General features: G+C 36.0%; 1 protein-coding gene across 1 annotated transcript in view; it reads left to right on the top strand.

Moving 5' to 3' along the window:
• The window catches only part of STX18 (syntaxin 18), a 139,824-nt gene that overhangs the window by 104,310 nt on the left and 8,667 nt on the right, over positions 1 to 26,847 (top strand). Inside the window, exons 7-10 of the mRNA XM_074229804.1 lie at positions 5,148 to 5,236; positions 15,483 to 15,541; positions 16,923 to 16,992; positions 26,416 to 26,496. Coding sequence (XP_074085905.1) covers positions 5,148 to 5,236; positions 15,483 to 15,541; positions 16,923 to 16,992; positions 26,416 to 26,496 — 299 coding nt within the window. The remainder of the gene's footprint in view (positions 1 to 5,147; positions 5,237 to 15,482; positions 15,542 to 16,922; positions 16,993 to 26,415; positions 26,497 to 26,847) is intronic.

Raw genomic sequence — 26,847 nt, 5'->3', positions numbered from 1 at the left:
TCATTGTGACTCTCATCATTCAATTACTTGACTAACTCCTTTGAGTATCTGTGACCTCATTAAGTAAAGCACTCTACATATTTTGATGGAATAAGAATAGTGTTGTGTACAAATGGGCACATTTGGTGAACTTCACTCACTTACTTTCCCTTTCGTAATTTGTCTTGCATGTCCTTCCTTACAATCATAAAAAACCTTTGTTGTCTATACGTATTCATAAAAACAAGACAGAACCAAAAGTATTAACAATCAAAAAATTGTATTCTATTTTCCTTTCAGGACCTACCAGAAGTTATGCCTCATTTGATATTGAGGTAATAGGGTGTTATTGAACAAAGTTAGGTCCAAATATAGTGGTTCCTTAATCACTGATGATAAAGATACCTTATACAAATTTAGTTGACAGATTGGTTTCATTTTACATCTTTTTGTAGTTCACTTGCAAGTTTCATCTTCAGGTACCTTTAGATATTGTTATTCATTTTAACTTCCTGCAACATTTTCTGTAGATTTATTTTTTTTCTGCTTTTTGTGGGTTTTTTTTTCCTCTGAGTGTTCTGAGATTAGATGTGCTTCCACGGAGAGTAAGCCAGTAGTAACTGGAATGTTTCTGTTTTTGTGGTTTTATTAAGCATATTGACCTTGGTCTTCTGTCATCATATTCGATAATATTGTACAAATGAGTTTCTAAAGTCATCCTTGCCTTTGACTGCCATATCCTTCCTCTTCAATTATTTGTTGACTTAGGCAGTGTCTTGGACTATTTTGGCCTCCTTATTTGAGCTAATCTCTTTAAATCAGTTCAGTTTTTGTCAGATATGGTGATTAATAAAAATTAGCGTGTACTTTTCCACTTTCATTTTTTTTTTTGCATAAAGGCTATCTTAATTGGGTAAGTATGAAGTCATTGTAATCATTTGCAGATGAGAGAAGGAGTAACTTTAAGAATCAAGTTCAGTGGTATAGTATCTTCTGGAGAGAGATTTTTTCCTAGGAATAAGATAGAAAAAAATGTGAAAAGATGGATGAGGAGAGGGGAAAGGGCTTTTTGCTTAGAGAGCAGACAATGGCAGGGACAGGAATCTGATAGGATTAAAGTGGATAGAGACAATGAGAAGTGTTTCTTCATAGCACAGGAAAGGGGTTTTACCCCAAGAGATGACCCTCAATCATCCAGGATCATTTACTTTTTACACTAGTCTTATAGCACTTAGCATATTTATTTTAGATACTTAACTCTTTTCTTAGTATTTCTCTAGGATATTGTCCTTTTATCCAAGTGGAACTTTCCAGATACAATGGAGGGTCATAAGGTTCGTTACCAGTAGGAAGATTGAGGGTTCATTAGGTTTCCTTACCTCTTATCCTTAAGGAAAGAAGTTTGGGGCTCTTCTTGACCCTCTGGTTGGAAGAAGTAGGGTAAAGGACTTGCCAAAGGTCACATAGCTAATAATTTGCAGGATTGGAATTTCCCCATTATGTTTAAAGGAGTATGGGCTTCCAGAAAGTTTTTTGTTTTGTTTTGAAAAAACAAGCACCCCGATTTTTAGATGCTGTGTTTATCAGAATCCTTCCAATCCATAGCTCATGAGTCTCTACTGCTATGTTTACTTTTATAAGTCAGTTATTATGTCAGGACACAGTTCAAAAAACAAATTATCTAGTACAATTCTATAGTAATAAATACAGCATCAGAATATTCTCCCTCTCTTTAGGAGTTTACCTTCAGTTGTAGTTATACCCACATGAAAGACTTTTATAGGATCTTATTGGGATGGGTAATACACACACACAATCTGAACTTAAGTGGTCAGTACACTAGTGTAAAGAGATATACATTCAGGGTATAGTGATACCTAGGACACATACAACACCACAGAAACCACTGGTGATCTGTGGATGGTGTCACTGTGCTCCTCTCTTCTAAGCCTGCTTGTATTTTTCCTTATTTTAGATGGGTATCAGATCTATGTTTATTTATACTGAACTGATGTTCAACTATCTGCCTCTGGCTTCATATTCTGTCTCCTCCCCCCCCCCCCCCCCCCCCCCCCCCCCGTGTATATTATGAAGTTAATGAGATTCTTTTCTAAGGGGAAGACTTCGGCTTTTTTACCAGCCAACTCCCTTCTACAGCTGAGGTGCCATCTTTAGAACCACCTGTATCTCTCTGACCATTAATCCATTGGGAGGTGATATGGTTATTAAGCCTCTTCTCAATTCTCTCAACCAATGGTCGTTGAATTGTTCCCATCAGCCAAGCTTCTCTGCTTTTTGGATTTCTTTCTCCTTTGTTATTACCTTTTCTTCCAGTTGACCTCTTATATCTAATTTCTAATCAGAAATCCATAATTTTGCCCATACTTCCCATTTCTCTTATATTATTTTTTAAATTTGTTGATTATTTAAGGCAATGGAGTTAAGTGACTTGCTCAATAATTAAGTGTCTGAGGTCGAATTTGAACTCAGATTCTCCTGACTCCAGGGCCAGGGCTCTATCCACTGCGCCACCTAGCTGCCCCCTATATTATTTTTTAAAAAAGAAATTTCTTGGGTGGCTAGATAGCACAGTGGATAGAGCATTGGCCCTGGAGTCAGGAGTACCTGAGTTCAAATCCGGCCTCTTATTGCTATCTTGTTTTTTTTCATGTTGCTTAGATTTCCCACTGTATCCATCCTTATAAAGAAGGGAGAAGATCATACAAAAATAACCAACATATCAAAAAACATTCTATACAGTGCCCTTCTCCAACTCAGCAAATAAACTTGAATGTCCAATTATATCTCCACTTTGGGACCAAAAAAACTTGATCATAGTAATATCACAACATTGCATTTTTATCGTGACTTGGATTTTTTTCTTTTTTCATGGTTGTAAATCAGTTTGTATTTATTATTTTCTTAATTCCACTTACTTTTACTTTATATAGTTCATTTGTCTTTCAATGCTTCTCTATATTCATATTATTCATAGTTTTAGCATCTTATAGCATAATGATATTCCATTATAATCATTTGCCACAATTTGTTTAGTCATTCTCACATTGATGGTCATCTACTTTACTCCCATTCTTGCTATTAAAAAAAAATGCTACTATAAATATTTTGGAATCTATGGGGACTTTCTTTTTGTTCAAAGTTGTAGCTTCCTGAGACTCTTAGAGTCAAAGTACTAATTGTACTTTCATTCATACTCATACTCACTAGTCATGGTATGATAGTAGGAATAGCCTAACTTATTCTTTTATCCCCATCACTTAAAAACTTCTATTCCTTTAAAAGGAGACATACTATTCAGATTTATCCCCCATATAGATCTTTATAACTATTCTATATCTACCATAGTTTGCTCACCAGAATACCAGGGCATTCCCATTCTTTCCTCAATGATTGCCATACCCAACTTCTGTCCTCAAAATAAAGGACTTCAATATATGTATTTATTCTCCTTCAAATAACAAAACTTCCCATTTCCTAAGTCCATGAGTTTCCATGATCCATTCTTATACTCCTCCCAAGCTATAGACAGAGATGTCCATTTATTTGACCTTTCTAACGTTCACAAGTGTTCTCCAACTATGTTCATGAACTATGAAATTACTTTATCTGACCATCCTCAATTTTCATTTCATCTTTCCATATTATGACCTGATACCCTATTCTTGATTCTTACTTTTATCTTCAATCCATATACCTCCCAGTTCTTTCCCAGACTTGGAAACTGGCTATACTTCCTATCTTATCTTGACTCCTTGGTAAATCATTATCTATACTTGAATCACTTACCACTTTGTCTTAATCACCATTCATGCCTTACCAAACTCCAATCTTTGATTACTTTATTTATCCTATCTACTTTACTCCTATTCACTTGTTGAACAGAGCCAGAAAAATAAAATCACAAAATCCTTTTAACTGGGTCCCACTCATTCATCATAGCAGCTATACAAACCCCTTTCATTTCTTCTCAAATCTTGTATGACCCTCTCAGCTGAGAATCTTACCTCATACTTCACCCATTCACTTAAGAGCTTCCTTTTCTCCTCTGCTGCTCATTCCATGTCTCTCAAACTTCCCTCACTATTTCCTCTTATCTCCAATGAAAGAGAGTTGGCCCCCTTCTTTACTGATATAAACCCCCTTTGCCTGCATGCTTGATCCTTTCCCCTCTGGCAGATTGCCCCAGCATCATTTCTCGCTCTCTCTCTCTCTCTCTCCACATACCTCCCCTCTACATCTTCCCTTCAACTAATGATGTTTCATCATAGTCCTCTTTGCCTCTGGCTTTTTCCATTCCTGGAATTCTATCCCTTCCCAACTCTGCCTTCCAGCTTTCTTCAGTCCTCAACTCAGAATTCCCCTTCCATAGGGACCCTTTCCCAGATCCTCCTGTATCACTTGTCTTTGCCTTCTATTTGTGCCATACATAGTAGGTGGTTCAGTTTTTCACATTTGGTCTCCTCCGTTAGAATGAGAGCTCCTTGAGGAGGAAACTTTTGCCCTTTCTTTGTATCCTTGGCACTTAACACAGTGAATGCCACATGAATACTTCTTGACTTACTACAGGACTCATTCACAGTTACATAGTAATATGTCAGCTAAGCCTTTCTGATTCTGAAGCTACTACTCTTAATTATTTTGTTGTCATTGTTCTTGTTGCAATAGCCTTTAGTGAAATTTTTTTAAGCCATCCCTAGCTGCTGGACCTAAGCAATGGATCTGGTAAACAACAATAACAACTAAAAAGTCTTTTTTTTTAAGTAGGGGAGGTCAAAATGAATTTTAGAATTCACCTTTATATAAACTAAATACATGCAAACATTCTTATACATTTAATTTAAATAAGCCCTAAGAAAGATTTACTTTTTATACAGTCACTTAGGTCAAATAAAAAATTTCTTTTTTCTCTAATAAAATTATGATTTTTGCATTTTACACATTTTTTAAATGTTAGTACTTAACAATTATAGAAAAATCATTTTGTGCACATTGCATGCAGTCATTATAAATTTTAAAAATCTGTAAAGTTAAATGGATTTCTATATTTTATATACATAGAATAAATTAACCTGTTTTCCCAGTCAATTCTTTTTGCTGTGTACCATTATCAAATGGTCTGAGTTGATCTTGATGTCTTTTCTTTGTAGATAAGAATTTGACAGAGGCTCAGTCTAATTTTGGACTGTGGGGAGATGGCAAAGGTGAAGATGAATTGTCCCCAGAAGAAATACAAGTGGTAATTTTATTCCATATTTCGTCATTTATTTTATAAGAGAATATAATAGTGAGTGAATAGTGAAGAGAATATAATAGTGAGTGAAAATTCCTAAACATGATTTTCTTTTCATATTTAGTAGGTGAATAATAAATGTTTTAGATAAAAGCTTCTACTTGGTTTTTAAATTTTTATTGTGCTTTTAATACTAAACCCTCTTTCCTCTGAGGCATTTTTATGACATGGAAGTGATCCTAGGCTCTTGAAGGCTATACCAGTGGAACACTAGTCCTGGCAAACTGGAAAGGCTTTGAATTACAGGTCTGATGATTAATCCTGTATGTATTATTCAAAGAGAAGTCTAATTAATTGTGGAGAGACTTATCAGTAAAGATTTGTTCACAGGTAGCTGTGTGATCTTCACTGGTAAGGCGAGAATCATACCAATGAAACCAAAGAAACCACATCAAACCATACTAAAGAAAGAGTACCATACCAATGAAATCAAAAGACCATATGTGGTAGTATAATTAAAAGATCTTCTATGGAGGCATTGTACTAATAATGGATGACTTCTTAGCAGCAAAATATTCCTCCAGTTTAAATGGTTCTTACTGCTGTTACTTTTTAATCAATCTGCTGTTAACTTTTTAATCAATCATATTGTTTTATATTTTGATAATGTGAAAAAGAATAAATAATAGTTCTATAAAGAAAAACCCACATGTATTTATTTTAAATGTGAATTTTAAATTCTTTTATCTCCAATCTCTGATTATTAATCAAGTTCATATCTTTTGGCAAGCTTTTATAGAACAGAAACCAATAACACCAGCAGGAAAAGGTTAAGTTTTAGCTATCATCTCAGTTGTTTTTTAAATCACGTATCTTTTTCTACCCAGTCTTTCACTGATATTGGGGAAAATATCTTTAATTAATGGAACTGTAATTGGTAACAAATATTTACCAAAAAAATGTCACTTGAATTAATGTCCTAAGACTCCTGAAGCATAAAAATTACCAAGGCAAACATGACACAATCCCTTCCCTCAAAAAGTTTACAATTTAGCAAGGGGAGATGACACATACATATATAGAGTTAGATGTAAGATAATTGGCAGCAAAGGCAGTAGCACTTTGCTTTTACACTTTTCTGTAGAAGGTAGGTCTTGAGCTGAACTTTGAAGAAAGTTAATACTTCTCAGAAGCCTGGATGAGAAGTGCATTCCTGGCCCTGAGTAAAGGCTAGAGGGGAGAGATAGAGTACCATGTGTGGGAGGAACAGTGAGAAGGATCATTTGACTAGGCCATGAAATTTCAGGAAGGAAAACAATGGAATGCCAAGGTTAGGAGCTTGGGCAACAGAAGGATGGTGGTGCCCTGTACAGAAGGAGGAAAGTTCAGGAGAGGGTTGGATTTTGCAGGAGAGGGAGAGGAAGATAATGAATTCTGTTTTGGACATGCTAAAGTAAGGCTCAGATTTCTGTGGGACATTGAAATCTTCAATCAGCAGTTTATAACGTGAAACTGGCATTCACAAAAGAGATGAGAACTCAATATGCAGATGTGGTCATCATCTATGTATATGGGGATTATAGCTACCCCCCACAGGAGCTGATGAGATCAACAAGGGAGAAAATTGTATAAAGAGAAAAAAGAAGAGGACCAGGGATAGCAACTTGGGCTATATTCCCCTAATTAATGGGCACTGACATGGCTGGAAAATGTCATTCTTTTCTCAGTGAAGTATGAGGCAAGGTCCTTAGCTAAAAGAATTGGAGGAGGGAGTTGTGGTTGTATTTATTAAGAAATCATTTCTGTTCTTGACATATGTATGAATTTTACCTTGTTGAGAACTTTTAAGGCTAATTGGAGTACTATGCTAGTTTACAATCAACAAAAAGTTTAGCAGGATCAGGCATTTTCTAAATCTTTAAGTCAGTTGGTAGGGTGAGGAAAGGCAAGAGAAGAAGCTTTTTTTCTTCGTTTTTAACATGGATAGCCTCAATGAGTGCAAAAGCCATTTTCATAAAAATTTTACTGTGATAAGAAAGTGGTCATGTAGCTTGATTGACATTTATTTTGGCATCCAGACTATCATGAGAGTGGTAACTTACTTTCCCCAAAATATATTTCAAAGGACACCAGATGAGATGATGATTACTTAAAAAAAAAAAAAAAAAAAGCATGAGTAGACTATCCAAGATGATATCCAAAAGTGTGTGGCCAGGAATATTCCAGGAGAATTGCAATGGAGAAGGATTGGAAGATTAGAATCTGCTTGATTTTTTAAATGGAAAGTGAAACACAGTCCATCTGTGCTGCAGCATCATTTGGGCTTCCTAGGAGACTTGAAGGCACCTATATTTTTTGGCACTACACTAGGAGGCCAGGCCAGTTATCTAAGAGAATACGAGACCTGGAAAGGCATTCCTACCAAGACACATGGATAAGAATATAAGCCATTCCTCAGCTGATAAATGTTCAAAGGATATGAACAGGCTGTTTTCAGATGAAGAAATCAACTTTTCTATAGTCATATGAAGAATAATTTATATGTGTACATCAATGGTATTTAATTTGTTTATTGTACCTTGAGTTTAAAAAAAACAAACACAAACCTTGATTGCATGTAGGTGGAAAAATAAATAAATGTATTTTTTAAAAAACAAACCAACCAAACATACATTCCTTAAATCAACAGAAAGGAATACTGTGAGATTCTAATTAAGTTCTGTTTAACAAATTACATGTCATGGTAGTGCACACCCAGGGGTCATAAAGATAGATAAGCGAAAGTCCCTATCTTCAAGGAGTTTATAAATCTAATTAGAAACAGAAATTTTATGCAGAAATAGCTACAAAACTATATATGATAGGCACAAAAGATACAGCCAAAATACTACCAACACAAAGAAAAAAAATCATTCTGCAGTTAGTGGATCTGAAAAGATTTCATAGAGAAGGTGGCATATGTATTAGAGCTTCTTGGCATTGATAGGGGGAGGGCAGTCCACTCCAGTCAAAACTCATATGATGAACAAAAAAAGCAAACAATTGAATAAAGCCCAGAAATAGGTTGATGGATTGGTTCTAGTAATGTTAGTTCATTTGATGTGGAAAGTTCATCCGCTCCTCTATTTTCCAGTTCATTATTTGAAAACAGCAGGACTTTCTTAAACTTTCATTGACTTATTGAAAAAAAGTTGGCTTTAAGACTGTAAGGCAGAAATGTTCAGTAGTTTTATGACAGGCTATTTAATGTTGACTTTAACTTCTTCCTTAATTAGGAATTCTAGCTAAGTACTATATCTTTTAGTCAGGCTAACCAAAACTTTATTTAAAAAACTCATCCCTGGAAATGAAAAGTAAGAAATATTGTGTAAGGCACACTATTGATTTTAAAGTGAAATGTGTTGTAGCAAATTGTCCCCATAATTCACAATCAGTATTTCCAGATTCTTCCTTGGGGTAATATAATGATAATTTAAGACCTACAACAGCAATTTAATTCATTATGTCACCCACAAGAGGGATTATTATATAGTCCAAAAATGGTTGCAGACTATTGTATGATTTGCATACTAAATTTCAGCTTACCCATAGTTTAGGTATATTAATACTCTAAAATTAGCATAAGCATATGTCTTGTGGTCAGAGTGAATGAATCAAAATTGTTTTCTGATGTTATTAGTAGTGAAGATGTCTGATTTTCCTGAACTTTTCATTTTATTTGTTGTGAGTGAAACCATATCTATTCATTGATAGATAGGACAATTTAAAAAAGCATAGTTATTTTTATTCATTAAATTCACGATAAATAGTATATAATTTGTCATCCTGTTCTATCTTTTCTGTATTCTCCATTTTAATCAGATGAATGTTCACTCATTACTTATTATCTTGCAACATAAATAATTCATCATTTTAAACAGCAGAGATATTAAGCAACAGGAGCTGTTTTGCCAAAGGGGATGGGGGGAGGGACTCCTCCAGCTAAAGACTTAGATGGGGCAGGGAATTTTTTTTCTTTAATTGAGAAGGGATTTAATTAGAAAATGTTTTCCATAATAATATACTCTCAAAGTTAATTTTTAGTCTTTAAATTAGACTATGAGCCTTTTAATATATTAATGTGAGTCTTCCCATCAATATTGGATATTCAAGAAAATGTAACTTCATTCCCAATGGAGAGATCCCATGTGAGAGTGTGCCAGCCAGTATTGTTTTGTGATCATATCATTAATACAATACAAACTGGATATATTGTCATTTGGTCAGTTTGACATTTAGAACTTTGTGCTTACCATTAACTACCCCGTAATGTCATCTTATCTCAACCTCATTTCATCTAACATTGTGCCTTCTTGGACCTATTAGGTAGTGCATCCCTCTAGCTCTAGGATCAGTGATAAAGCAAAATACCAAAACTGCTCTATGAGACCTAAGACAGGAATTCTGCTGTGAAAGAAAGCAGCCTGTAAAATGAAGAGACTGAACTAAATGACACCTGGACTCCCTTTTAACTCTAGGGCCATGGTTCTGCAACAAGTGAAGGGGAACTCGTAGGCAGCACAAATGGGCTTTGAGATTGTTTGGGAAGACACTGGTCAGTAGCAGCAGATGAGCATGTCAGCAGTGAGCATCAAACAGTTATGAGCCCTGCACAGTCACACACACTGTAGCTTGTAACCCCAGCCAGCCCGCAGACACCTGACCCAAGGCAGATTGGGTAGTTGCATTGTCTTTTAACCACTCTTATTAATTAACAGGGATACTTCTACTTCCAAAGCCATTGGGCTCAACAATTAAAAAAAAAGGATATCTCAGATTATATTAGCCTAGAAATGAATGAATTAATCCAGTGACTACATGAAAAGTGCCAATCAAGGTATGCAGAGGACCACTTTAATGATGCCAGCAGCCATTTAGTTTTTTAAATCAACCAAATTAAAGTAACACACATTCATATTTATAGAGTGTTCCACTATTTACAAAACACTTTCCTCATCACAACCCTGAGAGAGCTACAGGTCCAAGTACATTAACCCCATTTGACCAATGAGGAAACAAAACTCAGTGAAATTAAGGGATTTGTTCATGAACATTGGTACTGAGGTTGAGTGTGAAGAGAGGGGAGAGAATGGTGGGGAAGACCACAGGTCAAGTACTACATCATTTGAGAATGTGGTACTTTCTCCCTTCATCTCACATCACTAGCTCCTTCCTTCTGAGATTATTTTCCATTTGCATTGTATCTTGTATATACAAATTTTCTCCCTCATTAACATGTGAATTCCTTCAGGAAAGAGACTGTTAGATCCAGCCCTTAGCACAGTGAAAGCTAATATTAATAAACGTTTGGGGATTTACTGACTTGGAGGCTGGTAGATGATTATGACAGGTATCTATGGCGAGTAGGAGTGAATCTCAGAGGAAGAGAAGTTGGTGAAATGGGTGATGATCTGTAGTGGTAAGGAATATCACCCCTTCCCCTCCCCCCCATCCAGTGTGTCAGGAAGTATGAGGAAAAGAGCAACTAATTAGAAGGGGGTGGTCAGTGTCTTCCAGACACTATCAGGTTTCCATGATGACCAAAAGATTAAAGAAATGTGAGAAGAGATATGAGATGAAGGGAATATTGTTAACAATAGACCAGGTATTCCAGAGATCACAGTGGATTGGAAGGGCAGAGGATATGAACTGTAGAGTCATGGGACTAAGATGGAATATTATCCCAGAATCAATACAGTCATTATCATGGTTGATATTTATACAAGATTTACAAAGTATTTTTATGTTTAGTCTTTTCATGTGATCCTCACAACAACCCAGTGAAGTCAGCACTAGATGTAGTCTTATTTTTACAATGAGGATACCAAGACTCAGCAAGTTTAAGTGATTTGTCTATAGTCCTATACAGCTAGTCAGGGTCACAGGTAGAATTCAGAGGTCCTCCTAATTCCAGGCCTAGCATTCTTTTCACTAAATTACTTGACTCTCAGTGAGAGACAATAGGTCAAGGAATTTTCACTTATCACTCACTGAATCACAGGAGAAAGAAATGCTAAGAGTTTGCTTGCTTTAGAATAAGGAAAGAAAATCAGTCAGTTTGGAGCTGCTACCATCTAGTCCTAATAACTGAGTATAAAATGAATATAGTTGGCTTCCAAGGTTGGTCACTCCAAACCTTGAGGGTTCTTTCTTCTCTGACCCCTTCTCATAGCATCATATCATTTCTCAGATCTTGCCTTGTCAAGTCTCAGCCTTGGATCACTCTCACTATCTTCTACTTGCACTCTGCTGAACCAGGTTGAAGAAAATGACTAAATTTGTACTGACAGAGTCCACTGCACATTGATGTTACATAACTTCAACTGGGTCCTTACTGTTGCAAAGTAGTCCTTTAACCTACAAACATCTCTTCTTTCCTCAAAAACCTCATACTCAGTCTGACTATCCCTGCTAACTATTGTCCTAAATCTCCTTTTTGTGGAGGAGATTGTGAAGGAAACTTGTCTATGTATCTCCTTTTCCTTTCATTCCACTCCTTCATTCTCTACAGTCTGGTTTCTGACTTGCATCATTCAACAGAAACTGCCCTCTCCAAAAATTACCAACAGTCTCTTGATTACTAGATCTACTAATAGTCTTTTCTCAGTTCTCTTCTTTGACACATCTACATCCTTAAACACTGTTAATCATTTTTATCATGATACATTTGTCTCTCTAGGTTCTCCTATCTGTCCACTCCTCGATCTCCACATTGCTAGATCTTCATTTAGGTCATGCCCATGTCAGTACGCATCGACCTTTATACTGTTTTTTATATAAATATATATATATATACATATATATATGTATATATATATACTTTGCTGTTTTGTGTTTGTGCCTTTTGTGCCTTCACCTGTTGTATTGATGCCACTCATTCTCCCACTTTCTAAGAAATTAAAAGTACCATGACTTTTTATAGTGCTTGCTAAACCTAACTCTAATGTAAGACTATAAATTAACTATTATATTAGTGTACTGTGTTTTTTTTAATTCTGGGTGTGGCCATCAAATAATTATTTTATTTTAATGCGGCCCTAAGATAACCTAAGGTTAGACAACCCTGATCTAGATCATAATAGGGAGTGTCTCAGAGACCTGAGCCTTCTTTTTTTCTCTTTTATATTATTTTACTTGTGATCTCATTAGTTCCCATAGATTCAGTGATCAGCTCTATGCTAATGATTTTCAAATTTACTAATTTAGTCCTTCTGATCTCTAACTGCTAATTAGACTTCTTAGACCATATGTCCCATCAGACATCTTCAACTCAATCTGTCCAGTACTGAGTTCATTTTCTTCCCCCTAAGATCTTCTTACTTTCCTGTTATCTTGATTATATCATCCACCCTCTTAATTAGCCAGTCTCACAGCCTAGGTGTTATCCTTGACTTTTCACTCCTTCCCCATATCAGGGATGTTGTCAGGATCTGTGGAGTTTTCTTTGGTAACATTTGTTGGATACATCCTCTCCTCTCCCACTGATATTACCCCATGCAAGCCCTCATCTCCTTGTGCCTAGACTATTGGAACAACTCCAGTCACTCCTCCCTTCAGTCCATTCTCCCTTAGCTGTCAATGTGGGCATCCCCTTACGCACTCTGACCACTCCCAACCACATTCCCTCTCAGCTCCAGTATTGAATTTAAAATTCTCTCTTTGACATTCACTTCACCATAGCTCTCTCCATATTCACTGACACCTTTGCTGGTCCTTAAGCATTTCCTCTGACATCCCCCTGCTGGAAAGGCTCTCCATAGTTCTGCCTCCTATCTTCCTCGCCTTCTAGGTCCCCTTAATTCTAGTGCTTTCTCTTTTCATGATTTTCAAATCATGCTTATACAATATGTTTGTATGTAGTCCATTGTACATTCCCTCATTAGATTATGATCACTTTTCTTTATATAACTAGCACTTCCACAATGCCCATCACAGAAGTACTTAATAAATGATTATTACTTATTGTATTTCACAAAACAGAGGAGGAGTTAAGGGGTATTTTATCTGCTAGAAAAACTTAAAATTATTTCATGCCACAGTCCCCTTTTCCTATTAATATGATACTTAATTACATTCCACCTTTATTATGATGTTGGTTCATGCATCTCAAGCTACTCATCTATAAAGGTGATGGTTCTGTCAAGTATGCACCTCATAATTTTGTGACTCACAATACTCCCAACTGCCTGATCTAGATTAAAATATAATTGGGAAATAGTTAACAAAATAAATAAAAATGGAATATATTATTCGTATAGTTAAAGATGTGATTTTCTAAGTCAATGTGAAGCCCACAGGGATCATTGTTTATGGTTTAGTGTCCTTCATTTCTATTTGAGCTTGATACCACTGTTCCAGATGATCTCTAAAACCTCTCCAGCTCTTATGATTCTTGGGATTATTTGTGTATAAGTCTTATTGCTAATGTGAGAATACTTCTGTTTCAAAGATAATAAGGTCCTTGAAGTTAAGGACTATGTAAATTCTTCATTGTATTTCACCTACTACTACAGAGCCTAACATAGCATTTTTCATGTAGTAGATTTTCAATAAATATATTTAAATGAGTTATGAATTAGCATAATTTCAAAATCATGTTTGAACAGAACAAATGTATTTTTATTCATTCAAAATGTTAAGTCTATACATTGAAAAAACTATTATTAAGTTAAAAACTATAAAAAGTTTTTCTAATCTTACCTTTAAAATAGGAACATTATTCCAGTTTTCAAGAGCACATTAAAACAAACAATCCCCTACAATTTTTATGAAGGTAATGGTAACCCATAATACTCCATTTTCACTAAGGACAGAAAAAAAATGTGCTTAACTTAGAGCAAGAGATAGTACTTATAGTAGAAAAAGCATTGGAAAATCTGGGTTATATAATCTTGCCTTCTATCATATGTCTCTATGAGACATTGGATAAATCACTCATCACCTCTTTCAGATTACAAACCAGTGTGAGTAGTATCTGCTCTTCCTACCAAATGAAATTGTTGAGGATCAAAAGAGAGAATGAATATGAAAATACTACAAAGAAGCATAGAACTATGAAGACAGAAAGTAGCCTTTATATCTGTATTTCCATTGCCTGGCAAATAATAGGGACTTTCTTGTTGATTGATGTGAAGGAAAAGCAAAAGCTATCTGGGATAGGTTATGGGTGAGAGAACCTTTTATCTTTTCACTGATTCAGAGACTTATGTTGTTTATCCTTCAGTTTCAAAGAGGACCAATGACTTGCACATGGATAGGATTTATGAGGCAGAATTGCCCAAAGATGTCAGCCTCATTCTTCCTGAATCATTGAAGGCCCAGGATGCAGTGGGTGACTTTGGCATCTTTGATTTCTGACCAAATTCTAAGTGCTCCACAATTCCTACTTCACCTGCCTTTGTGGCCATCAGAGCAAATTGTTCTCATCCACCCATTTCACATGAAAAAATCTTTACATGCTTAGGGTATTCATCCCCCTAACTCAATGAGAGGTTTGAAGCTTCTTGGTTACTCCTAACCTGGTTTAGTCCATCTGCCAAGACAGTTTACCTGGGTAGGAACATTTAAGTACATTACAGCTTCTCCGAGCCTCTCTCACCTTGGAGGCTTATAGTCAACAATGGAACTTCCAGATGATACCTACACTAATACAGTAGCTGTAATAGAGAAGATATAAATATTGCTAAAGATTCATGATTTCATCATAGTAGGAAACTCCCTCTGCCATAGCAGATTGAAAATCTGTCTTTAAGTTATTAAAAATTGAATCCTAGAGAATTATCTGAGGCTTAAGTGGATTGCATAGGGTCCTATAGCTAGTAAATGATAGATGCAGAATTTGAACTCATTTCTTCCTTATTCCAAGTACAGTAATTTCACTCAACTGAATGCAAACACAATCTAGATAAATGAGTCTGATAAGTGCAAAACAAAATACTGTGTGATGTCTAAAAGGGAAGTTCATTAAGTGACCAAGAATGTTAGAGAAGACTTCATGGAGGGGGTGGCATTTGAGTGGGGTTTCATTTTAAATGAAGAGAGAAAAGGAGAGCATTGTGGGAGTTTTTCCTTTTTTTCAGTGAAACCATAGAAACTTCTAAACAACTACTGACATGCTGATCCAATTTTTCAGTATTCACACTATATCCTCTTGCTTCATCTTTACTTGAATCATTATGATGCAGTCCATACAGTGCGTTTGTTTCTTTTCCAGTTTGAACAAGAAAATCAGAGACTTGTTGGTGAAATGAATAGCCTGTTTGATGAAGTGAGGTATGTTTCTCATTTACTAACAGTAGCATATATTTTTTGAAAATATACTTTAAATTCTTCTTAGTGAGTTTAGCATGTATATTCATTGTGATACTTTGATGGGAAAATGTACATAATATCATAGAGAGTAAGGAATTTAATAGGCCAACATTTGAACATTCCAAGTAGCCAGCATTTTGTGAGCATTTAAAAAAGAGAAAGCAGAATGCCAGTAGGGTATCTAAGAAATGATTGTAACTGTTAATAGCAACAACAGTAATAATGATAATGTAATATTGACTCTCCACTAAGTTTACCTCCACTACTTCATTTTGTTTTGTTTTTTATTTTGCAAGGCAGTGGGGTTAAGTGACTTGCCCAAGGCCACACAGCTAGGTAATTATCAAGTGTCTGAGTTCGGATTTGAACTCAGGTACTCCTGACTCCAGGGCTGGTGCTCTATCCACTGTGCCAACTAGCTGCCCTTCAGTGCTTCATTTTGGTATGAAAGTTCTAATGAACTGACTTTGAATACAGGCCCAGTAATGAACTATGTCTCTCACCCAAGGGCCAGCCTGACTAATTCTAAGAAGACTCATGATCAGAAGGTTGGTTACCATGTAATAGATACATTTTCTTCAGGCTTTGGCCACTTGTGCAGACAAGTAGATTCTTCTTTGGAGGAGGAAATACTGACAAAAACCACAGATCTAGAAACAATAAATGTGGAGTCTAGGGAACCTTTTGCATTGTATGGTTTGGAATAACCCTTGTCATCACTCTTTAAGTGTCAATCGAATGTCTGGCAGATAAAACTATATATTTTGCAAAACATATATAATATAAAAGTTTATAAGTATCTTTAAAGAATCTATTTCTTGTAGGTATTGGATGACAAACATATAGTTACTGATCCCATACCCAAAGTTCTTCTAACAGATTTTGGAATTCTGTGGCTAGAATTTAAATGTGTTCTTACACTACTTCATAGATGATCATGCAATGTAAAGAATATTTGCATGTTCCATTTCCTTTTGGGGGGCAGTTAGAGGGTAAATGACAAGTTTAATCCCTAGATCAGCTTAGATTGCCACAGACAGGGTAAACTTAAATAAGGAGTAAAAAAAGAATTAAAATTAAAGCCATACATAAAATTAATCTTCCCCATCAATTCAGTTCATTTACTTAACTACTTCAAGTTTTTTCCATCACCACTATAATATTGGTAAGATGTTTTCTTTGGGGGGGGGGAGTCATGAAAAATCCATAGTTCCTGGAAGTTATAATAATTAGTCCTACTATGAAGTTGAACTCTTAACTCTGAAATTTTGTTTCTTTCTTGATTGTAGTTGCAGTTGTAATTAACATAAAATGCATTAAATCCTTTCTTCTTTTTATGAAGGCAAATTGAGGGAAAAGTGGTTGAAATTTCCAGACTTCAGGAGATATTCACAGAAAAGGTTTTGCAACAGGTAAAGATGTCTTTGTGTAAAGCTGAAATGCACTTATTGTGAACGACTTAACATTTTTTTCCTGAAACTATAATACTTTCTATAACATATTAAACAGTGCTATTTTGTAGCAAACCTAATCCCCTATAATTAATCTATCATAACCAGGCCCTTCCAAAAGGGCATGAAACCTTTCTATAAAGTCCTCCACACAGTCATATAAGATAGAAATCAGATAGTTAGTCATGAGCCAAATGAAGGTTGAACCCCAGTAACTTTAGCTCCATTGATTGTCAATTTGCTCACTGTCCCCATGTTCAATAATGTTCTCAAGGGGCAAATACTTCCCACTTCCATGCTCGCCTAACATTGTATTTTGGCAGAACAGATTAACAACATTAAGTGGGAATAAATCTGTAGTATTAATTAGTAGAGTATAATTCTCCTGAAAGAGCATGTGATTAAAATAAGATAATTAACAAAATAAAAATGAATTTAGAAACCCAAGAAGAAGTTTGGGATTTGATAGAACCTCAATTAATAAGTCTAACTTACCCTTAAAACTGTAACACTTACTAATGCAAAGGATATAGATAAGAAGAATGTCACTGTTTTCTCTTAGAGTGATATTTTATGTTGGCTCCTACTTAGCTGCAACCTTGAGATTCCCTAAAAAATTACAACTGATATCTTTTTTCACATTCAGATCAGACCCTTCTTTTTTTTTTTTGGATTCTTTTTTTAAATTTATTTTTATTAAAGATATTATTTGAGTTTTACAATTTTCCCCCTAATCTTGCTTCCCTCCCCCCCACCCCCACCCCCCACGGAAAGCACTCTGTCAGTCTTTACTTGGTTTCCATGTTGTACCTTGATCCAAATTGGGTGTGATGAGAAAGAAATCATATCCTTAAAAAAGAGAAGTCTAAGAGGTAACAAGATCAGACAATAAGATATCTGTTTTTTCCTAAATTAAAGGGAATAGTCCTTGCATTTTGTTCAAACTCCACAGCTCCTTATCTGGATACAGATGGCACTCTCCTTTGCAGACAGCCCAAAATTGTTCCTGATTGTTGCACTGATGGAATAAGCGAGTCCTTCAAGGTTGAACATCACTCCCATGCTGCTGTTAGGGTGTACAGTGTTTTTCTGGTTCTGCTCATCTCACTCAGCATCAGTTCATGCAAATCCTTCCAGGCTTCCCTGAAATCCCGTCCCTCCTGGTTTCTAATAGAACAATAGTGTTCCATGACATACATATACCACAGTTTGCTAAGCCATTACCCAATTGAAGGACATTTACTTGATTTCCAATTCTTTGCCACCACAAACAAGGCTGCTATAAATATTTTTGTAAAAGTAATGTTTTTACCCTTTTTCCTCATCTCTTCAGGGTATAGACCCAGTAGTGGTATTGCTGGGTCAAAAGGGAATGCACATTTTTGTTGCCCTTTGGGCATAGTTCCAAATAGCTCTCCAGAAGGGTTGGATAAGTTCAGAGCTCCACCAACAGTGAAATAGTGTCCCAGATTTCCCACAACCCTTCCAACAATGATCATTATCCTTCCTGGTCATATTGGCCAATCTGAGAGGTGTGAGGTGGTACCTCAGAGAAGCTTTAATTTGCATTTCTCTAATAAGTAATGATTTAGAGCAATTTTTCATATGGCTATGCATTGCTTTGATCTCCTTTGTAAATTGCCTTTGCATATCCTTTGACCATTTGTCAATTGGGGAATGGCTTTATGTTTTAAAAATATGATTCAGTTCTCTGTATATTTTAGAAATGAGTCCTTTGTCAGAATCATTAGTTGTAAAGATTGTTTCCCAATTTACTACATTTCTTTTGATCTTGGTTACATTGGTTTTATCTGTGCAAAAGCTTTTTAATGTAATCAAAATCATCTAATTGGTTTTTGGTGATGTTCTCCAACTCTTCCTTAGTCATAAACTGCTTCCCTTTCCATAGATTTGACAGGTAGACGAGTCCTTGATCTTCTAATTTGCTTATAGTATTGTTTTTTATGTCTATGTCCTGTAACCATTTGGATCTTATCTTGGTAAAGGGTGTGAGGTGTTAGTCTAATCTAAGTTTCTTCCATACTAACTTCCAATTATCCCAGCAAATTTTATCAAAGAGGGAGTTTTTTATCCCAATGGCCGGACTCTTTGGGTTTATCAAACAGCAGGTTACTATAATCATCTCCTGCTTTTACACCTAGTCTATTCCACTGGTCCACCACTCTATTTCTTAGCCAATACCAAACAGTTTTGATGACTGATACTTTATAATATAATTTTAGATCAGGTAGGGCTAAGCCACCTTCTTTTGCATTTTTTTTTTTCATTAAGCTCCTGGCAATTCTTGACTTTTTATTTCTCCATATGAATTTACTTACAATTTTTTCTAACTCATTAAAGTTATTTTTTGGAATTTTGATTGGTAGGGCACTAAACAGATAATTTAGTTTTGGTAGAATTGTCATTTTTATTATATTAGCTCTACCTATCCATGAGCAATTGATATTTGCCCAGTTATTTAAATCTGATTTAATTTGTGTGAGAAGTGTTTTATAATTGTATTCAAAAAGATTCTGAGTCTGTCTTGGCAAATAGACTCCCAAATATTTTATATTGTCTGAGGTTACTTTGAATGGGATTTCTCTTTCTAGCTCTTCCTGCTGTATTTTGCTAGACATATATAGAAAAGTTGAGGCTTTATGAGGGTTTATTTTATAACCTGCAACTTTGCTAAAATTGCTAATTGTTTCCAGTAGTTTTTTGGATGATTTCTTGGGATTCTCTAGGTAGACCATCATGTTGTCTGCAAAGAGTGAGAGTTTTATCTCTTCCTTCCCAATTCTAATTCCTTCAATTTCTTTTTCTTCTCTAATTGCTGATCCTAACATTTCTAATACAATATTGAATAGTAGTGGTGATAATAGGCACCCTTGTTTCACCCCTGATCTTATTGGGAATGCCTCTAGCCTCTCCCCATTGAATATAATGCTTGTTGAGGTTTCACATAGATACTGCTAATTATTTTAAGGAACAGTCCATTTATTCCTACACTCTCTAGTGTTTTTAATAGGAATGGATGCTGTATTTTGTCAAAAGCTTTTTCAGCATCTATTGATGTGATCATATGATTTCTGATAGGTTTGTTGTTGATATAATTGAGTATACTAATAGTTTTCCTAATATTGAACCAACCCTGCATTCCTGGAATAAATCCTACTTGATCATAATGTATTATCCTAGTGATGATTTGTTGTAATCGTTTTGCCTAAGATTTTATTTAGGATTTTTGCATCTATATTCATCAGGGAAATAGGTCTATAATTTTCTTTCTCTGTTTCAACTCTTCCTGGTTTAAGTAACAGTACCATATTGGTTTCATAGAAAGAGTTAGGCAGAGTTCCATCTTTCCCTATTTTTCCAAAGAGGTTATATAGAATTGGAACCAATTGTTTCTTAAAAGTTTGGTAGAATTCACTTGTGAATCCATCAGGCCCTGGAGATTTTTTCCCTTAGGGAGTTCAATAATGGCTTGTTGAATTTCTTTTTCTGAGATAGGGTTGTCTAGGTATTTAATCTCTTCTTCGTTTAACCTGGGCAACTTATATTTTTGTAAAAATTCATCCATTTCACTTAGATTATCAAATTTATTAGCATAGAGTTGGGCAAAATAATTTAGAATTATTACTTTAATTTCCTCCTCGTTGGTGGTGAGTTCACCTTTTTCATTTATGATACTAGCAGTTTGGTTTTCTTCTCTTTTTTTTTAATCAAATTGGCTAGAGGTTGATCAATTTTATTTTTTTTTTTTCATAATACCAACTTTTGGTTTTATTTATTAATTCAATAGTTTTTTACTTTTGATTTTATTAATTTCTCCTTTAACTTTTAGAATTTCTAATTTGGTATTTAACTGGGGATTTTTGATTTGTTCTTTCTCTAATTTTTTTAGTTGCATGTTGAGTTCATTGATTTCCTCTTTCTCCAATTTATTCATGTAAGAGTTTAGAGCTATAATATATCCCCTGAGAGTCGCTTTGAATGAATCCCATAGGTTTTGGTATGTTGTTTCATTATTATCGTTATCTAGGATAAAATGGTTAATTCTTTCTTTAATTTGTATTTTGGTCCTCTCATTTTTTAAAATGAGGTTATTCAGTTTCCAATTTGTTCTGGATCTATATCTCCTTGGCCCAGTATTGCATATGACTTTTATTGCATTGTAATCTGAGAAAGATGTATTAACTATCGCTGCCTTTCTGCAGTTGATCATTAGGTTTTTATGTCCTAGTACATGGTCAGTTTTTGTATAAGTTCCATATTCTGCAGAGAAAAAGGTATATTCCTTTCTATCCCCGTTCAGTTTCCTCCATAAGTCTACCATATCTAATTTTTCTAACAATCTATTTACCTCCTTAACTTTTCTTGTTTATTTTATGATTCGAGTTATCTAGATCTGATAGCAGGAGGTTGAGGTCTCCCACTAGTAGAGTTTTGCTGTCTATATCTTCCTGTAGTTCTTTCAGCTTCTCCTCTAAGAATTTGGGTGCTGTCCCACTGGGTGCATTTATATATTCAATATTGAAATGACTTTATTGTCTATGGTACCCTTTAGGAGGATAAAGTTTCCTTCTTTATCTCTTTTAACGCTATCTATTTTTGCTGCTACTTTGTCTGAGATAAGGATTGCTACCCCCGCTTTTTTTACTTCAGCTGAAGCAAAATATATTTTGCTCCAACCTTTTACCTTTACTCTATATGTATCTCTCTGCTTCAAATGAGTTTCTTGTAAGCAGCATATTGTAAGATTCTGCTATTTGCTTATGTTTTAAGGGAGAGTTCATCCCATTCCCATTCAAGGTCATGATTACTAATTCTTTATTGCCTTCCATGCTATCTTCCTCTGTTTGTATTTTTCCCCCTTCCCCCCCCTTATCCATATTCCTCAGTATTTTGTTTCTGAATACCACCCCATTCTGTGTGTTTGCCCTCCTATATCACACGCTCCCCTTTCTTTCCCCTTTCCCTTTTTCCCTTTTCCCTTCCCTTCCTTTTGTTATTTCCCCTTTTTTCCCCCACTCCTCTCCCCTTTCTCTGTCCCCCCCTTTTCCTCTTTTAATACTTGAAAGGTTAGATGTTTTATAAGTTAACTGACTGATGAGAAGAAGATTCAGGTGTTTCTCCTCTGCTCCCTTCTTCCCCTCTATTACCATAGGTTTTTTGTACCTCTTAGTGTAATGAGATTTACCCCCATTCAATCCCCTCCCTCCTCCAGTCTCTTTCCTGTCCCCCTTTTTAAGGTTTTTTAGATCATTCTATCCAAGTCATAGAAAAATCTGAGTGTCCCTTCTAGTTCAGTATATTCTATCAAATAGAATCTTTCTCCCAAGGGGGTGTTAAAGCCAGTTACATCCCATTAGATAGCAGTCTCATGGATAGGTCATGAATGTCCATCATTTCTGGCTAGGTGTATTCTGTTAGAGTTACAGTTCTCAAGATTTATGAGAATCTTTTTTCCCCCATGCTGGGATTTAGCCAGTTTCAATTTACTGGATTGCATTTTTTCCCCTTTTCCCGCCCCCCCCCCTTTTTTTTACCTTTTCATGTGTCTCTTGAACCTCCTGTTTGATGTCCCAATTTTCTGTTTAGCTCTGGTCTTTTCATCAGAAATTGTTAGAATTCTTCCATTTTGTTAAATGTCCATCTTTTTCCCTGGAAGAGAAGGCTCAGCTTTGAGGGAAAGTAGATTCTTGGCTGCATTCCAAGCTCCCTTGCTCTTCAAAATATCTCGTTCTTCCAGGCCCTTCGATCCCTTAATGTTGATGTAGCCAGGTCCTGCGTGATCCTTACTGTGGCTCCTTGATATTTAAATTGTTTCTTTCTGGCTGCTTGCAGGATTTTCTCATTTATATGATAGTTCTGGAGTTTGGCTACAACATTACTTGGTGTTTTCATTTTAGGATCTTTTTCTGGTGGGTATCGATGTACTCTTTCAATAACTACTTTGCCCTCCGATTCCATGATATCAAGGCAGTTTTCCATCACTAGATCCTGTAAGTCCAGGCTTTTTTTCTTTTCGATGTTTTCAGGAAGTCCTATAATTTTCAGGTTGCCCCTCCTTGATCTATTCTCGAGGTCAGTGGTTTTGTTGATGAGGTATTTTACATTTGCTTCTATTTTTTTATTTTGTTTAACTGACTTTTGCTGTCTCATGGAGTCATTAGTTTCTGTTGACTCCATTGTTTTTTTGGGGGGGAGGAGTTTTCTTCATTAACCTTTTGCAACTCCTTTTCCAATTGGTCAGTTCTACTTTTGAAAGAGCTTTCCATTTGACCAATTGAGGTTTTGAGAGAATTAATTTCTTTTTGCATTTGCTCATTTGAGGATCTGAGAGAATTATTCTCATTTTGTATTTGTCCAATTGAGGATCTGAGAGATTTATTCTCATTTTGTATTTGTCCAATTTTACTTTCTAAGGTTTTGTTTTCTTGTTGCAAGGTATTAATCCCAAATTTTTAAGCTCCTTCCTTATTTCTTCAGGGAAGTCTTTCTGTGCTGAAGACCAGATCATATTCTCCTCAGAGGTTCTAGATCTTTCTGAGTTAGGGTCTTTCCCTTCTAGGAATTTTTCTATGGATCCACCTTTCCGCTGACCCTTCTTCATTTTGCTAAGACCTGAGTTGGGGAGGGGCTGGTTCCCAGGGCTTGGGATTGCTCAAGGCTTTACTCACTGAGTGCAGTTCCCCTGGCTGGCCAATAGGGGTGCTGGTTGCTTTCTCTGGAGTGTCTGTTACCTTGGTTGAGGCCTTCTCCTTTTGCTTGAAGGGAGGGGTTGGAGCTATTGAATTCTTCTGCCTTCAATCAGTGGTGGGCTTTACCCTGGCCTGAGGTCATTCCCCAGCTGGGCTGGTTCTTCTGTTCCACCTGGGCCTGAGGCAGAAGGTTCTTGCATTTGTTTGTTAGGGAAGAAGTCTGAGTTGTAATGGGACTCAGACCCGAGGAACCCAGGTATGTTGTCCCGAAGCTCCCAGGTGATAGCACCAACACCAGTGCCTCTGCTCCCCAGCTGACCCAAGCCCCTGCCAGCTAACCCCACAGCCGATCCAGCAGGTCCGGCTCTTGGGCCCTCAGACTCCCGGTTCCAATTCAGCTGTTAATCTCGTTGATCCGGGGCTGATCCTCCCTCTGAGCCCAGACTCACCCTCCTGAATTCAGCCAAAGCTGCTGCCGGAGACAAATCCCGAGGTAGATGTTCTTTCTGGGTTTTGTGGGTCGGATTTCTTTTAAGAGGTTTGTTTCATGTGATAGATGGGGAAGAGAGCAGGAGACTTTAGAACTGTGCCTGTCTTCTCTCCACCATCTTGGCCAGAAGTCTTGTTTTGTTTAGAAAATCTTACTGATGATTCTGCCTTGTGCCTCTTAATTTTAAAAAACTAACCATGCTTAAGAGCAAAATGTCTCTTCTCTTAGTTGTCAGGGTAGGTTTTGACATAAGAAATTTTAACTTAAAAAAAATTGATTTTCCTTAAACCACATGGCAGTAATGAGCAAATTCTTAAATTTCATTCATTAAATCCAGAAACATCCATTCATATATGATAAGGTTAATATCAAAAAATTAATAGTGATTGCCCTTGTGTAAAGAATACAGTTATAGGTCGTTAACCCAGATTTGGGGTACAGTCAGAAAATACCTCTTTTATTATGAGAAAATTTATGTGTTACATGTCTGCAATGTAAAAAATGTGCAGGATCACTTTATTAGAATAGCTGATAGGTGTTGGGTACTGACACAGTAAGTGTCTTTCCAACTGATTTCACTCATGTATAATCATTGCTGCTATTAACTTGTGCATTATAAAAGTGTAGCCAGTTTGGGTTAAAGTGCAGAAGAGACATGAGCTAATTGATTGAAGGTCATGAGTGAAACATCTTAATTACAGAATATCTTCAAGTAAATTTTGTAATTGCAGTCATTAAATGAACAGACACATATATTCCCTGTAGAATAAGTGCTACCAAAGTATTCACAAGTTTATTCACCTACGAAGTTTAAAAATTGCTTCAAAAACTTTTGCTTAGCAAGCCTTTTCATAGCTAATGTACAAGTATTTGCCACCTTATTCATTTCTAAATTGTCACAACTTCTTAATTAAGGAAATGATCATTTTGTTGTATATGAATTTTGATCTGACATTTTCTTCATGGCTAAAGGAAAAGTCCGTTCATAATAGTTGTCACTGTATGCTCATTTTCCTCAGTTTGCTTCTTCCTTTAAAGTTTTCTTACATTGCATGTTGTAGTGACCCCTCTAAGTTTGGGAGAATTTTTTTTTGACTAGAGCCTTTAGCACAGTGCTCTGGGATCTGTAGGAACTGTTTAAGTGTTTGCAGAATTACTTTGTTTTTGTTTTGTTTTGTTTAGTTTTTGTAAGGCAATGGGGTTTGCCCGAGGCCACACAGCTAGCTAATTATTAAGTGTCTGAGGCCGGATTTGAACTCCTGACTCCAGGGCCAGTGCTCTATCCACTGCGCAACCTAGCCGGCCTGCAGAATTACTTTGAATCAAAATTGCCTATTACCTATAGGGTTTCTCTATCCAGCCTTTGTTTCTGAGACTCAGAGCAAATATCTGCCCTGGTTTATCTATATGGCAAGAATACTAATGTTGATCAATCTCACGGGAACCAATTAGTTTTGTTTAGGTTTCTCTAAAGATCCATAATTAGAAGGTAAAAGGAAAAAAAGAAGAAGGTAAAAGCAATAACAAGTATTGATGCTGTTCTTCAGAATGTATAATATATTCTTTGTAATTTATGTGCTAAATATTTGTATTCTCTCTGAATGTTAGTATAGTCTCAAAGTGGAAAGGACTGCAAATAAAAGCATGTATGTAAACCATCTCTACTGTTTTTGAAGGAAATATGCAAGAGAGATAAGCAGACATCCATTTTAAAAAAAATACATTTAACTGTGGTAGAGTGGAGAGAACCCCAAAGCCAAAAATCTTATCGTGCAGCCATAAGATTGACATCTACTACATCATCTTTTTTTTAAAAAAATATTTTCAAGCAAATGAATAATGAGTGACTTTTTAAAAATTATTTTAAGACATCTTTTTTTTCAGGGTTTTTTTTTTTTTGCAAGGCAAATGGGTTTAAGTGGCTTGCCCAAGGCCACATGGCTAGGTAATTATTAAGTGTCTGAGATCGGATTTGAACCCAGGTACTCCTGACTCCAGGGCCGGTGCTTTATCCACTACACCACCTAGCTGCCCCTTATTTTAAGACATCTTGCACTCTAATTTTGGGTTTGGTTTTGCATACTTGTAATATAGAGACAAGAACAGAATATAGAATTCACATTTTTTTCCCACATATATGTTTTTGGGTTAAAAATGAATTTATCTGACATTTTTCTTTAATAGGAAACTGAGATTGATAACATTCACCAGCTAGTTGTGGGTGCAACTGAGAATATCAAGGAAGGTAATGAAGACATAAGGGAGGTAAGTAAACATTCTAAAGAATCCTGTGGATAAATTTTCTGACATCTTGTTTTGGATGAGTCTTTGCACTGATCTAGGAGTGTCCTAAGTATTGATCTGTTCTCATTAGGAAAAGACTTGAGACAGCCTCAATAATCATTCTTCAACTTAATGTAGGTACTTATACTGAGAAGTGAGTTGTGGTACATAAATTGACTTAGCTCTGGGCATGTGTGATTAGATCTGTGTTCTCCACTTACTGTATGTTGGATTCTGTGGACCTCTTTAAATTAACAAGAAACCCAGAGGAAAGATATTCTTGTGAGGGGCCACACTGACCTGGTACCATAGCCTACCTAGAGGAAGTTGTGT

The sequence above is a fragment of the Macrotis lagotis genome, chromosome 3 (assembly GCF_037893015.1).
Source record: "Macrotis lagotis isolate mMagLag1 chromosome 3, bilby.v1.9.chrom.fasta, whole genome shotgun sequence".
In the NCBI taxonomy this organism is placed as follows: Eukaryota; Metazoa; Chordata; class Mammalia; order Peramelemorphia; family Peramelidae; genus Macrotis; species Macrotis lagotis.
Note: the sequence above shows the minus strand (reverse complement) of the source record. Positions and strands in the feature narration are given on the sequence as shown.